Source organism: Pelobates fuscus, chromosome 13 (assembly GCF_036172605.1).
Source record: "Pelobates fuscus isolate aPelFus1 chromosome 13, aPelFus1.pri, whole genome shotgun sequence".
Lineage (NCBI taxonomy): Eukaryota > Metazoa > Chordata > Amphibia > Anura > Pelobatidae > Pelobates > Pelobates fuscus.
In genome coordinates, this window is record NC_086329.1 from 7,846,246 (window position 1) to 7,862,402 (window position 16,157).

The 16,157-nt window shown below is 42.0% G+C and overlaps 2 protein-coding genes across 4 annotated transcripts in view; one reads left to right on the forward strand and one right to left on the reverse strand.

The window, feature by feature from the left end:
- Positions 1–655: 655 nt before the first annotated feature.
- On the reverse strand, positions 656–6,349 carry FKBP3 (FKBP prolyl isomerase 3). Its single transcript, XM_063438917.1, has 7 exons — positions 6,151–6,349; positions 4,616–4,717; positions 2,711–2,818; positions 1,977–2,112; positions 1,642–1,709; positions 1,379–1,476; positions 656–802 (listed from the first exon to the last, which is right to left on the reverse strand). The coding sequence occupies exons 1-7, from the start codon at positions 6,259–6,261 to the stop codon at positions 748–750; spliced, it is 678 nt and encodes a 225-aa protein (XP_063294987.1). The 5' UTR covers positions 6,262–6,349; the 3' UTR covers positions 656–747.
- Positions 6,350–6,523: 174 nt separating this feature from the next.
- FANCM (FA complementation group M) overlaps positions 6,524–16,157 on the forward strand; it is a 55,311-nt gene continuing 45,677 nt past the window's right edge. For all 3 annotated transcript variants that reach the window (XM_063440119.1, XM_063440120.1, XM_063440121.1), the window contains exons 1-4: positions 6,524–7,275; positions 7,966–8,138; positions 9,869–9,946; positions 10,654–10,812. In XM_063440119.1, the coding sequence (XP_063296189.1) occupies positions 6,564–7,275; positions 7,966–8,138; positions 9,869–9,946; positions 10,654–10,812 (1,122 nt within the window). In that variant the 5' untranslated portion in view covers positions 6,524–6,563. The remainder of the gene's footprint in view (positions 7,276–7,965; positions 8,139–9,868; positions 9,947–10,653; positions 10,813–16,157) is intronic.

Sequence of the window (16,157 nt, forward strand, 5' to 3'; positions counted from 1 at the left end):
CCGACAGGCCATCCATGACTACACCGATGCGTTCAGAGCCCCGGCTGGTAACATACCTGTAGTTTTTACTTTTCTACCTGTGGCAGCAAGAAAGCTTATTCTATTATGATAAAAGTAACATTTCATGCAAGCAGCATTGCTCACACACTGTAGGTGTAGGTGTATAGCATTATGCTAGTGGTCTCTGCTGGTGAAGCTTTCTTCAGGAGAAACAGACTGATCCTTCTCTGAGCATTGTGGAGATCGTACACAGAAATTGTAAAATTAGGTCAAGCAGCGCAATGGGATGGATTCACCAACCCAGCTCAATAGGAAGAAAGTGAAATGTGAATGCTGAACAAGAGAATTGTAAGTTTTAATCAACAGCAGGCGCGTTGGAAAAAAAATTTACATTTCCTTGACACTTCTTGTCTCTCGGTTTAATTAATAATCTCATTAGCCCTTTGTGGATTCTCTCTAAACATCCACTTGCGAGTATAAAGACGCCACAATCCCCATTGTTTTAGCAACGTAACCACTGATGGCAATGCGTGAACATCTCTGCTGCCGGACACCTGCCGTATCCCCCATTAGGAACCGCACGAAACGGTACACAGAAATATACATTGAATGAAAACCATCCTGAAAGTTTGTAAAACATTAAGATAAAGCCAAATCACAGGTCACGTGTAGTTTTATTTACAGTTTTTGGCCAGAATAAGGAACATGAGGAAATCAAACTTAGTCATGTATTTCTCACAGAAATGCTCATTCTATATCCACCAGCTCCACTTCAAAGAATAGCGTCGCATTAGGTGGGATTCTGAATTAAAGTTAAGGGAAATGTAACAATAATTAAAAAAAAAAAAAAAAGTGTACTTATTGCGTCAAGTAACAGCACACATAGGTGAACGTCCCATGTAAATGGAATACTATGAACTGAATACAAACAGAAATCCGTTAATTCCCAAAACACGTCTCAAGTGTTAAAAAGTATGGATTTGGTCACATCATGTCAAGGTATCCCAATATTGGTGGATACTTGCCTAGTTTTAACATGAGACAGGGGTGCTAGTCTACTCTGTCCCCTCATTTATTTCTTAGATGAATGCATATATAGGGACAAGAGATAAATAAACAAATAAAAAGGGAGGCAAGAAGGGGGGGGGGGGGGTGAGTTAATTTTAGGAAATACTTTTTTACAGATCGGGAAGACAATACATGGAGTATGCTTCCAATGAGGGAAATTAAATATTTACAACATGCTTGGAATCAGCAATATGCTGCATTGTAGAACTAAATTAACATATTCCATTCAGCGTGGGCAGATCAGATGGCGTAATAAATACATTCTCATCACGTTTGGGGTTACCATAGAAACTAGTGCTAAAAAGGATACTTTGCATCAGGCATTCCTTTTTTGCCGTAGGCCCATTCTGGCTGGATTTCGAGTTTGGCTTTCTCGCCCTTGGTCATTGTAAGGAGAGCTTCATCCCACTGTATGGAAGGAAACACATTTATCATCAGCAGACAATGTCTCTAACCTTTGCAAACTCCATTATCAGGGCATAGTATCCTCAATATTCTTCCAATAGAACAAACAGAGCTTTAACTATATTTTGTGGGTGTCCCATCTGAAAAACACGGTTTAGTTAAACTTACTCCTCGAATGACTTTGCCAATTCCAACTTTAAAACTCAGAGGTTTAGCAGCTTTCTTCTTCTTAGCGCCTGTCAAAAATATAAAAAGAACATTTAAACCAACAGCTAATCCTGCAACTATACTGTGTATGATTGTGTCCCTTTAAATACTGTATTTTTAATTCATCAATTTAAACTATGCCTACAGATTAAAAATACAGCGCCAACCATTCCCATCTGAGTGAATCAAGAACTTTTATATGACAGGCTCAGATGCTCACACTGCCCCAAAAGTCTCTGCACCCTCCTCCAATCACTGCACCCATTTAATTTTACAAAGTGAGTTAGATTTCTTACTTGTCTGGATATTTGAGTCAAACACAGTGCCATCCTCCAAGGTCCCAGTGTACCAACAGTGTACGGTGTCTCCTTTCTTAGGGACATTAACTTTATCTCCCTTTTTGAGGATAGATTTGGTATATTTGGGAGGACCCTAAGAAATATAATCATTAGTACACATCTAGCTTTCCATGTTCACAAAACAATTGAGAGAATATAAGGTTGCATACACTTTTTCCAACATTATTACAAAGCAAATCTTCCTAATTGCATGCGAGCGAAAGAGAGAGCGAAAGAATCAGCAGACCATTCTCAGCTAATGAATGGCACACTGTACATGGGAATTTGCACAGAATTGACATTAACCAGACTGACAGAACTCTCGTTCCAAGCTTTCTAATGGCCCACATACTTCTGGAAGCAAAAGGGTTAAACACCATCTGTACACACTCCTGACACCATGGCCACTTCAAATCAATGAAGTGATGATGGTGCTTGGAGTAATCCTTTTTATACAACTGCTTCAATCTAGAAGTTACTAATTGAAATGAGCAGGTGGTCAATCCATGTGTTTTAGGATTAAATTCATACAGATTTATTCACCAAACTGGAATTTGTACCAAAATAAAATCCAATTATACAAAATAGCCCAGCTGTGACTATAGCGGCGGTGGAGAGGTTTTCCAGGTTAACTAATTTAGCCAATCAGAATCTAATTCTCTACAGTTCAACGGATCCTCTGCGCTTCATACCTCGTCTACTATCTCTTCTGGTTTTGTTTCTTTGACCTTTTCATCGTCTACTTTAAGAGCTTTCACGTCTTTTGCCAAGTTGTCCTGCGCATCAATGCCTTTGAAACGCTAGGAGAAAATAAAATAAACAAACTTTAACCTAAATAGCATCATTGTCAACCCCCTTACAGTACAGAATACACACACACACAATCTAATCAGCATAGACATCACGAATCATAGGGACAGGCTCCAGAGTATTTGGGAGCTATATCTGCAAAGTAATTGTAGCGGACTGGGTCCTATACCAGAGTACGCCTCAGTTTCCTGGAGGGGGCTGATGGCTCACCTCCTGCCCAGTGATTATGGTCCCAGAAAGATGGGGCCCTTTAAGTACAATGGCTGGGGTTAATGGGATTCTGAATGGCACTACTGGCCCTTTAAGACCCAGCCAAGGACATAGTGTACTATTACAGAGACTTCGGACCATATACCTTATGCAGCAAAGGACATTAAGCTATGTACCAAGATTTGTGTATTTTAATATATTTTCATGTATTGTGTATTCACCTTGTATGCAGCATTCGTCAGATTGTTCAGTAGAATCACTCCAGTTATTGTAAGAGTGAAACTACCCAACAGTCAGACCACCCCAGTAGTAAGTGTGCCTCCAATTACCGTTTGCAACAATGTTGCGAACAGGTAATTGGCCTTTCGTGTAGTGTATTCTTTGTCCTCTGGGTGGCTGCGGCCATCTTAAACTCCCAAACAGCGGTGTTTTGCCGTCGAGTGTCCGGAAATAAAATTGGACACTCGACTAGGCAAACACCGCTGAGACCTCCAGACTTCCATGGATTTGTGCCGAAACTACCGAACGGGCCGCCGTTCGGTAGAAATATTCATACGAACAAGGGGATCCAAATGAAGGCAATCAGCTATTTTATTCGGTATTTTCTTCCGGTTCTAAACACGAACGGAGACCGACCGCAGGGCCAGATTTCATGGAACTATTTTCGGCTACTTTGCCCATGCGGTCGGTCAAAACTTTAACTGCCCATAACTCCCGAATCCCTGGTCTGATCTGGGTGATTTTTGGATATGTTTCTGACCCAGATCAGGCCTACCAGGGGGTACCATATTTAAGGGCATATTCCACCGATTTGGGGTACATCTGAAAAGTGGGGAAAAGTATGCATTGTATAATTGTGTTAGTTGTTAATCTAAGGGGAGGAGATGTGTGGGAGGCAACGCCTATGGGATTGGTTACTGTACTAATTGTGGTGAATCCCTCCCTTGCATGGGAGAATCTCATAAAAGCAGGAATGTTGCCATTAAACTTCAGTTCTACTCCTGATACTGTGTGTCGTCCAGTGATTGGGAAAGGTGATGGGATACTATGGGACTTTATTGCGGATTGTGCTGGATATTCTCTTGGATTTATTACTTGTTCCTGCATCCTCTGGATATATTGGTGGAGTTAAGCTGTGAGAAATCAGCTCTCCGCTACAGTAATGAAATATGCATTGTACTCACAAGTTATAGCAAAGAAAACCAAATACTTTTATTCCATATAAGCCGAGAGGGTCATATACCACTCACATGACCAGATCTATCATTTTATCTGCATGAACAAGTCATAAGAGTTGGGTTTGGCCACATTAAGGCCTTGAGGTAATATTTTTGGATATGTTTAAATACAAACGATGTAATAGTATTAGATCAACTTCAACAAAGATTTTGAAAAAAAATTGAACATTTCTTGAGTGTTTACATATTATTTCTAAAATATATATTTTAAAAGATTACCAAATAAATAAAATCCTAATGAAGGTATCAGCTAATGTTAAACATTTATATTTTACAAAAAAAATTAAATAAAAATGATAGTGAAAAGACATCTAGCAGAATTAAACACACCGTACATACCTTAGTCTCAAAAAGTTTATTAAAAGCAGCAACCAGGTGATCTTTCTTTGCAGTTTTGGCTACATTCTTTATGTTCCCATGTAGTTTATATTCTGAAAGAAACTGAATATTAATAAAAGGTTAGCCTACTGCAATGTACAAATTCACCGGAGCAGTTTAAAATAATGTATTGTGCGTAGTGACTGCAACGTACAAATTCACCGGAGCAGTTTATAATAATGTATTGTGCGTAGTGACTGCAATGTACAAATTCACCGAAGCAGTTTATAATAATGTATTGTGCGTAGTGACTGCAATGTACAAATTCACCGGAGCAATATAAATGTATTGTGCGTAGTGAACTGAAATTTCAGAAGTGTGAAAAAAACTGGTCTAAGCAACACTTTTTACATGTGTGCTTGACTTGTGTTGAGTGTGTATGTCACTATTTGTGGTCCTCTCGTGCGGTTAGAACGCTGGCATCAAGCGAGTTCGTGGTGGAACATTCACATAAGCCAGACAGGGTGCCTAAAGATAATGGTCTCTAAACTGTGCCTTTATTGCCCCTCAGAAAATTGTGTCATTTCTTGCACTGTGCCGAGAATTTACCCCTTGCCCTGCTAATGATGGCCCAAATTGGCTGCTGACCAAACGATCAAAATACAATTTTTGCCAGATATCAGAAATAAATGTGATCAGTACAGTTCTGGGCCCTTATAGCATGAATCCTTTAATAAGAACGTAGGCCACACAAGCGCAATTACATTTTATATATACACAGGCCTTTGGCTGCAAGATTCACCATGTCCATTGGATACCTAGCACTAGGAATGAAAAGTGCTCCTTGTGGGGTCTAGCACTCATATCAAGGTAGGGTTAAGGCAAAATGTATTAGATTAGATAGGTGGTCGCCCATTACCTCCCAGCCCCTGGTGTTCCATTCTTTAAAACAGACCATCTTAGATACTGTTTTCAGGACAGGATGGAATGCAGTGAAGGGGTTTAATAGACCGTGTCTCCCCCCCAGTGGCTGCCAGGGGCCCCTCACCCCCCCCCCCCGTAGCTGTCAGGGGCCCCTCACGCCACGTGTGTCCCCCCCCAGTAGCTGTCAGGGGCCCCTCACCCCCCGTGTCTCCCCCCCCCAAGTAGCTGTCAGGGGCCCCTCACCCCCAGTGTCTCCCCCCCCCCCAGTAGCTGTCAGGGGCCCCTCACCCCCAGTGTCTTCCCCCCCCCCCCAGTAGCTGTCAGGGGCCCCTCACCCCCAGTGTCTTCCCCCCCCCCAGTAGCTGTCAGGGGCCCCTCACCCCCAGTGTCTCCCCCCCCCCCAGTAGCTGTCAGGGGCCCCTCACCCCCCGTGTCTCCCCCCCCCAGTAGCTGTCAGGGGCCCCTCACCCCCAGTGTCTTCCCCCCCCCCCCAGTAGCTGTCAGGGGCCCCTCACCCCCCGTGTCTCCCCCCCCCAGTAGCTGTCAGGGGCCCCTCACCCCCAGTGTCTTCCCCCCCCCAGTAGCTGTCAGGGGCCCCTCACCCCCCCCGTGTCTCCCCAGAGGCTGAGTACCGAGTCGGAGGCGCTGTCTTGCAGGAAGGTAATGATGTCTTTCTTGGGCAGGTCATCGCTGTGCAGCTGCTCCTCAGTCCAGGGCCGAGCGGGCTCCCCGGGGGCCGCCATGACACTTTATTAACCCTCACGGCTCACACTTTATCAGATCAGAACCTCCCCGCGCACACACCACGTGACTGCGCGCAGGCCGCCATCTTGGAACCGGGCAGCCAGAACTGACACTTTCACAACGTGAACTTCCGGTGGGGGGAGAATGCCGTGCGTGTCACGCTGACACGCACACTGTCCTTCCCGGAAGTGACGCGCATTGAGCGCGCAGTTTCATGGCTGGCTCAGTGAGTGTACCATGGGCTGCAGGTGGGTCCTGCTCAGGGGTGTCTGCCGGTCTCTGAGACCTCTGTACCCGGGCCATGACTTCCAGACAGAAAACCCTCTTCCAGTCCTGGGGGGCCAGCCTGCCCCCCCCAGCCACAGCCAGAGCTCCCAGGGACCCCAAGAGGGGCAGGGGGACCAGCTCTAACAGGGGGCGTCACAGGCCACAGAGACAGATCCCCAGCCTGTTCAGACCCCCTCCTCCAGGCCAGCTAGAGGATGAAGAGGACGATGATGTGCTGCTGGTGGAGGCCTGTGAGGTTGAGGAGAGCTTTAATAAAACTGCTATTAAAGAAACTGGGTGTCCAGACCACCAGGACCAACAGCAGAGCAGCCCAGCCCAGGCCCCAGGTGAGAATACCCACCATGGTTTGAAAGGACAGCTACATAATACCACTGAAATAAGGCTGCCTGAGGGTAATGGGCAGGAACTTTCCACATCTCAAATCCAAAACTTGCCAGGATTTGACTTGTCAGCAGGCGCTCTATGGATTTATCCAACCAATTATCCAGTGCGAGACTATCAGTTCAATATCTCACAGGTGTCCTTACTGCACAACACCTTGGTCTGCCTACCCACCGGTCTGGGCAAAACCTTCATTGCTGCTGTGGTTATGTATAACTTCTATCGCTGGTATCCTTCAGGGAAGATTGTCTTCATGGCTCCTACGAAACCCTTGGTGGCCCAGCAGATTGAAGCCTGTTTCAAGATTATGGGAATACCACAAGAGCACATGGCTGAGATGACCGGTATGGAATGGGCATTATGCGAAATTGTTGAACATTTCTACTTCGAGTAATAATGATTCCATGTTTAGCATTTGTGATTTTATCCTCCTACTAATCGTTGGCTAAGAAGTATAAACTGCAGTTATGACTTACACCACTGGGCATGTGTCCAATTCCATTCACACAGGGATTTTGACTGTATACTCTGTCAACAAATAATCTCCAAAGTTGGTGCAAAGCTTTGCTTTAGTATATATCAGTGCAGACAGGAAGGAACCGGGGGGCACCTGACAGGGCTAGCTCATTGTCAAACCATTTATAAACAGTTTGGAAGCTTGCCCGGAAATGGAGCCACAAGGCTTCTGCAACCATAGCCACTGCCATGCGCTGTAGTGTTTATGATATTGGATTGGATATTCATTTTTAACATTTCTTGTTGAGTAAGTGTGTTCAGAATGATGCCATATAAGTATTACTGCCCTTAAAGTAAAATAATTTTTCTACTAACTCTTTCCTCATTTCAGTAAATGCTATTGAAGTTTTTTATTTTTTTTATTATTGCAATATTTAATTATATTTTTATTATTTTATTTATTTATTACTGGTTTTTTTAAAGCACCAACAGATTCCGCATCGCTGAATTATTATATTTAAGCAAAATTGATTCAGCTTTGTAGTGTAAATTTAATCTAAATTGATTTCTCTTAACAGGAAACATTCAAGCTCAGAAACGTAAAGAAATCTGGCAGAAGTGTAGAGCTTTTTTCCTTACGCCACAAATCATGGTGAACGATCTCATGCGTGGAACCTGTCCTGCTACTGAAATAAAGTGTCTCGTTATTGATGAGGCTCATAAGGCACTTGGAAATCATGCATATTGTCAAGTATGTTCCAGTCTGTGCACCGCATAATGTACACAATATGTTTTTAAAGACGTGGTGTTTCATGAGCAGACCTCAACTTTAAGTGTAACGTTTGTGGAATAATTACACTGTGGTAGATGCTATGTACAATAATTAGCACGTGGAATTTAAGTACATAGATTTGTCTGTCTTATGTTGTGCATATTATTCTCACTTGAATTGGTTCTAGTGACTTGAGTCACCAGACAACATCCCTTTCATTTAACAGTAAACTATTTTGAGTATTTTACCACTGAATGAGGGTCCATGGTTACCCACAGCCCAGCATCCATTGGAGGTACGATAGTCTGAGAACAGTCAGCTGACATTTTCAGCCACCCACTTCCTCCCTTTGCTCCCTATCCCTCTAAACGAACACTATAGTTATCAGAACCACTACAGCTTAATGTAGTGGTTCTGGTGTCCATATCCTGTCCCTGCAGGCAATTTAATGTATACACTGCCTTTCTGCCCCCACCCCCAGAGAAAAAGCTGTGTTTACATTGCTGGCTAGTTAAAAGAACACTATAGGGTCAGGAACACAAATATGTATTCCTGACCCTTTAGTATTAAACCCACCATTTAAGTGACCTTCTCCCCCCCCAGCCCCCGATCCTCCTCCTTGCTGACATCAGATTTTTACACAATTTAATGCTTTCCCATTCTATTTGCTGAAATCGACAAGAATGCAGGACATGGGCTGGGCCAATCAGAACCTGAATCAATGCATCTCTATAAGGAAAAGTCAGTGTCTCCATGCATAGGGTGGGGACACCGAATGGCAGTCACACTGTGCAGCACTGCCCCAGGAAGCACCTCCAGTTGCCTACGGGACAATGTAAACACTGCCTTTTCTATGAAAAGGCAGCGTTTCCATGAAAGTCTGAAAGGAAATATTCTACTTGCCAGAACAAATACATTAAGCTGTAGTTGTTCTGGTGACTGTAGTGTCCCTTTAAACCTCTAGTGGCAGTCACTTAGATGCCATTAGAGGTGCTTCCTAGTCCAGAGCTCCACAGTATGGAGGTGCTGAAATTTCTTCATAGAGATGCATTGATTCAGTGCATCTCTATGAGGAGATGCGGATTTGGCGTCTTTCAGCGCAGGTGCAATTGCCTCCCAATGCTTTCCTGTGGGGATGCATTGGATTGGCTGAAATCCTTAATATTGATGATCTCCACTACAGAGACACGACCAGGTGGGGCCAAGCGTGACAAGACCAGCGTAGCATGGGAGAAAGGTTGAGAAAGCGCACCTTTTCATTGCATGGACAGAGGAGTCAGGGACTTCAACAGTCAAACTAGCACTATAGGGTTCTTTTATACTCTGATGCTGTGTGCACACTCAAAAATAACCAGAACCCTATCAGATGGTCGCGCCCCCTTGATCTATACATTTTATTCTATTTTTTTCTACTTAATTTCTAGGAAACATTTCAAACACTTTATATGTCTTTACTGGGGATGTGGTTTAAATGACTTCATACTGCTATGGGTATAGTGTAGCCATGATGCTTAGCAGCTGCACACCAGGCATTGTGGGCCTGTACATGACTAGGACACAGTTTAGATAAGCCGGTTTGTTGAATAGACCCTCAAATTATTTTTGAGAACCATCTTTTTATTGATGTTTGCAAATTTGAGGTTCATGTTCATTCCATAGTATTAGCACTTCTAATTTCTACACTTATTTAAGAAGTTTTGTTTTTTTAGGTTGTCAGAGCATTACTTGGTTACACACAGCAATTCCGGATCTTGGCTCTTACCGCCACACCAGGAAGTGACACTAAGGTAAGAAGATATACACGTGGAAATATATGGTGTGTTATTAAACCCTTACTGCAATGGAAACACATAATATTAAACAGTGAGCCTTTTATCGAAGCTCTGTGATGGTGCAAACGAGAAGCTTGTAGTTGGATAAAAATGACTTTAAACATGTGATTGTACATGGTGGTATTATTAGACTTTCTGAAATGGAAATGAATAGTTCTAGGAACATATACAAAATGTAATCATTCTGTTTTTTTTTTTATGTTTTTTTCCCCACTATTTTTATTTGTAATTCTTGATGGATTTTATCCAATGTTGCAAGATAAAGTCCTGGTACTTTTATATAACCGTGTTGATCATGTAACTCAGAAAGTGTATCAGTTAGGAAAACTTGTTTTCTACTTTAATCATAAATTATTGAACTGTATTGTCTTGAAAGTTGAATTGCAAAATTCAGACTAAAATAGCTCATTAAAAAATGTATCTGTTATAGTGACATCCTGCCTATTTTAATCTGCATGTTACTATTTGGTTTCAGTTTACTGTTTAGTGAATAAATACCTACATGTCAGTCCATCTGCTCTTAGAACTAAAAAAAACTTAACATCTGATGTTCTCCAGAATTGGGACCTGTTTGAATTCAGGTTTATAAGGTTCCATCTCTGGCTGTTGCGTACCTACCTTTAGCCTTCGTACTGTTAATCAGACCCTTGTTTGCATTTCAGTCAGTGCAGCAAGTGGTGTCTAACCTGCTGATTGCGCAGATAGAGCTGCGGTCTGAGGATTCTCCTGACATTCAGGCGTATTCTCACAATAGGCAGCTGGAGAAGTTTGTGGTGCCACTAGGAGAGGAGCTGAAAGTCTTGCAAACATGCTACTTAAAGGTGAGTCCCTCTTGTTTTCTTTCATAATGTGTATTCACCGTTTGACTTCATGGGTGCCTGGAAATCTTCTGAAATGGTTAACTGGGACGAATGTTACTTCTTAATATTAGCATTAAGACAATTTGGGGGTCACATCATCCGGGTAGTTATCCCATGCAAAGGGCCACACATGCTACAAGTAGGTGAGTAGTGACAATGATTTGGCTCTAAATAAAGACTTTGTTTAAATGCACACTATTGTCACCAGAACCACTACAGCTTAATGTATAGGATACAGCCTTACGTATTTGTTCTGGTTAGTAGAATCATTCCCGTCAGGCTTTTTGCTGTGAACATTGTTTTTTTTTTTTCAGAGATAATTCAGTTTTACATTACAGCCTAGGGATACCTCCACTCCTCAGATGGCTACTAGAGATGCTTCCTGGGGCAGTGCTGCACAGTGTGACTTTTCTGGTGCATTGTTGCAGAACTTTTTTTACTAGGTTCTCTGTCTTTGTATCTTAAAGTTAATGGTTAATATGATCCTGATGATGTGCCTGTCACTCACATGGATCAAGGCTAAAAACACAATACAACATAGAGCTATCGGGGAATGCAGCTGTAACGGATCACCTGGCACCCCGACTGGGTACCTCAGTTGAAGCATGCTCCTAGCGCTTACAGAGGGCTCCACCGCCACGTGTTCGTTTGTCGAATGGCGGCCACTTCGACGACTTTGGCACTTCGACTGCATTCGAAGTGCCAGTTTAAAAGTTGTAACACTGCTCCCAAGTATTTTTAGGGCCAGGAACAGCATACAAAAATCCATTATGCTCAAATGTAGTTCATAAAGGGCAATACATCCCAGGGCCATAGTCGCAGGGCAGGAGGCTGGCAAACAGGCCCCTCCAAAAACCAGTGGCGAGGTTACCTTCGCCACAGCAGCTAGTTTGGAAATTCTCTAAAGTTGTGCTCAAGCCAGCGTTTTGTGAGATGGAAGGAATGTAATGTATGAAACTGACCCAGATTTAGCGTCTCGGAAGTAGAAAGCAGTGGAAACTGGGTAAAATACAAGAAACCAATTCAGTAAAAAAAAAATAGTGAATCAACCAAGATATTTATATTTTTATTCCAAAAACAAAAGTTCCCCCACCCAACTTTGCTATTATTTTAGTTCAGTGATCTGGTAGTGGACATATTTTATTAGCGTACCCTAAAGTTAGTCCTTGCTCGAATCTCAAACAAAACAGAGAAATCCTAAACCCTATACGGATTGTATGTCAGACTGCTCCCAGCCACAGCAGCATCCACAACTAAAATGCCAATCACAAGAGAAAGTGTAAACCAATGTTTATTTTGGACACCTTGAGTCTCTTCACCAACCAGAGGCGGATGTATATCCATGAAGTCTGGAAACACTCAACGGGTTAGCAAATAGACCAGAGGCAACTCCAAGAAGGCATTGATCTGTGCTAGAGGTATTGCAGCTTGTTACAGGGGTCCGTTAATGTCTCCACTCCTGATATTTGTAGACTGTCAATTTTGCAAACAGCTATGAATTATGTAGTCCCTCAACAGTTGTGGTCTATGTCTTGACCAGAGCCATGACACTGTTAACCCATTTATGATGGAGGCAGTTTTCCAAGTTCTGACCAAAACAAAACCAAGAATTTGAGCTATATGTCTGTTCAACCATAATTTACTACTTTCATCTTAGGTACACCCACACTTGTTCTATATCATTTTGTTCAGCAGAAACCAGGCTATCATTTCGCATCAAATATTTCCATAAGAAACCTGATTTAAAGGGACACTATAGTCACCAGAATAACTACAGCTTATTGAATTTGTTCTGGTGAGTAGAATCATTACCTTCAGACTTTTTGCTGTAAACACTGTTGTTTCAGAGAAAATGCAGTGTTTACATTACAGCCTAGTGATAACTTCTCTGGCCACTCCTCAGATGGCTGTTAGAGATCCTTCCTGGGTCGTGGCTGCCTAAAATGCATCCAAACATTCAGTGTCTCCTCCCTCTGCATGCAGACACTGAACTTTCCTCATAGAGATTCAGTGATTAAATTCATCTCTATGAGGAGATGCTGATTGGCCAGGGCTGTGTTTGAATCATGCTGGCTCTGCCCCTGATCTGCCTCCTTGTCAGTCTCAGCCAATCCTATGGGGAAGCACTGTGATTGGATCAGGCTACCACTTCTGATGATGTCAGCAGACTGTTTGTTTTTCAGTGTAACAGCATGCAGAGTTACAGCTTCTGGCTTGTATACAGTAAGATTTTGCTATATTTATGGAGGCATGAGGGGCCCAGGGGGGCTAGATTGTGGTTTTAACACTATAGGGTCAGGAATACATGTTTGTGTTCCTGACCCTATAGTGATCCTTTAATATGAATACAATGTAAAAAGTGTGAGAAATGTTATATTCCAAGTTCTGCATGGCATTTTAGCTGCGGATTGGTTTGATGTCTTTCCACGCAGGCGCAATTGCCTTGGATTGGCTGAAATCCTTAGTATTGATGACCATCACTACTATTTAGCTGTAAATATCATATTACTGTTAGTTTTTACTGCTCTGAAATACACCATGTACAGGTTTCATGGTGTTTTGGAAAGTGTCAGGGTCAAATAAAGAGTTTGCCCATTTCAGTTTTTACACATTGAAATTCGCCAGATTGGTTTGCTGGGCCTTTGCGACCGTATGACAGCCCAAGAATAAAAAATGTCCCCTGTCTTGGCATACCATGCGCAAAAGTAGACAACCCAAGGTCTTTAAAATGGGGTATGTCCAAAGTCTGTGGTTTCGTTTTAGTTTTTTTTGGTATGTCACAGAGACAGTATGGCAGCCCAGGAAAGAAACTTCCTCCCCGTGATTGCATGTCACTCTTCAGGCTAGGCAACCCCAGGGCATTCCAAATGACATCATTTGGGTTGTTTGGCCTAGCCACTTTATCATAACTGCTACATTTAGTGGTCATATTTTCTTTTATGTTTTTTTTTTGTTTGTTTTTTTTTTTCAGGGGAAGTTTCATAATCCTCAATATTTTTATTACACTTTGTCTCACGAATATAAAAGTACCTCCACGTACCGTTTTTTGTTGTTGTTTGTTTTGTTTTTGGTAAGTCAACGAGCCAAATCTATTAACTGCTCCTTTTCAATCTATACAATTAACCAAGTGATTTTCGGGGCCTGTGTCATCTTTGAGGGAGCGTAGCACCCTAAGATAGAAAATTGCCCCTGTGAGAGTATGCCCAAGTATTGCTAATGTAGTATTTTCAGTTGTTTGGTGTAGCCACTCTATAATGGCTGGGTGTAACGTAATCAGGGACAGGCCAAGCTTGGGGGAATCCAGAAGTCAGAGTATACGGCACACATTAACTGAGAATTGCAATCTGGCTTAAATAGTTCAAGCAGTATTTTCCCAGCAGGTGCCCGAGCAGGTATAATTGTGCCTGGAGCATTATAGAACAATGATGTGCAGGTAGGCCGCACCTTCAAGTATTTCAATGGCATTTACTGAGGGAACAAGGAACTGTCTATTAAATCGCAATATATCTCCCTGTGCTATATTTCTGTGATCCTGCTGCCCTCAAAATACGTGAGCGGCGTCCAAGCTTCAGTTTAATGTTTAGATCCAGTTGTTGCTGTAATAAAATCTCTATCAAATGTATTGATTAAACATGAAGCTGTTTTTAGACGCCTCCGGGATGGATCTTTTATTGGATACACGGCAGCCATGTTTGTAGTATTGTGGATGTTTTTTTTTTTTATTATGATTTTATTTATATAGTGCCAGCAAATTCCGTAGCGCTGTACAATGGGGGAAATCCACCTGTGTTCGAGTGGCTTTAATGGGGAATATGAATCAGGTCAAAAACATAAACGTTTCTGCTCCTCTTTGGCACTCGGAGGATTAATCTGAAAAACTGTAAACTAATGCCTTGGGGCCCAAACATGACACAGTGGGGCGTGATGTGTCAGTGCTGATTGCATTTCTGCATAGTGTGTCCTTAGCAGGTCCTTATTAAACTGTCACTAGATGGGCTGGTCTCTCCCTTCCAGAAACTGCACTCCATCTATGTCAGCTATAAGGATAGCCATTCTAGTTCTGCAGCCTGGGGTATTATTACACTGCCCTATGGTCCCCCTCCATGATATAGCTATTTTGTTTTGGAAGCTGGAGGGGGGGGGGGGGGGGGGGGGGGAGTCTTTTTTTTTTTAATGTATTTATTAAATGTTTGCGTTATTTATAAATGCTGCATTTTCCAACAATACACATGGTTACTCTGGCTATATTTATTCATTTACACTTCTTGTGTATGTTGGAAATGTTAAGTCATAATTGTGTTTTGGTTTTGACTTGGTTCCACCCACACACTAATTTGCACAGTGGAAAACAGACCATCAGTACTGTCAATCACCTTTATTCAAAGCATGACTTGCAGCGTTTAAGTGCAAACTGTGATACAAACTTATATAGTGTCACAAAGGTCCATAATAATCATTATTCACGTATGACTGAAAGCTAGACAACTGCTAGATCAAAAAAATAAAGTTCTTGTTACAATATATTTGTATGCAGTGATTGCAATTATAACTTTTTTATAATAAAAGCATCAACATAGTAATCATACACATACAATAATTAAATTCTGATTTGCTTCTATATATATATATATTTACAGTAGTCCTAATGCACCTGTGGCTGTTCAGACATTTACCGGTAACTGCTCTTCGCCTGCGTTTCCCACTGACCGGCAGATACAAATACAGTCTTACATATCTGGGAGCATTGTATTTATATATTGGGCTAACCGTAGCCATTCTCCCTCCTACAATACTTTGTGAAGACAAACCAAATCACAAAAATAAGAAAAGAACAGATTTTTCCTTCAACGTTCGGTTTTCGCTTGATTAGAGCAACATGTCGGCCACATTGTGTGCGCGTTGCAAAGTTTGCCTGCCCCCTGCTTCTATTCTAGAATAAGCTTGAGAGAACCCTAAGATTTTTGCCCAGGTTTTATTTCTGTGTGTTTTTTTTTTTTTTCCTGTTTTCTGGGTTTTCATATTTTAGAGACCATAGATCATCCAGATCCAATAAATATCTGATCTGTTGGTTAGTTTCGTACAAATTTGAGGTCATTGCAATCTATAACTGACAAACCTTCCCAGTTTAGTGTTTTTAGTGTTTACAAGTCTTGATGTATGAAATCAGAAATGATTGCTGTACTTGTAGCTGATTGGCGATCGCATTGTATAGAATGTATTATTGCGCTTTTGCACCTTTGTAAAATGATTGCAAATCCCTGTTTAGAAAGTAAAGAAATGACTTGTCCCGATACGTGGAAACACCA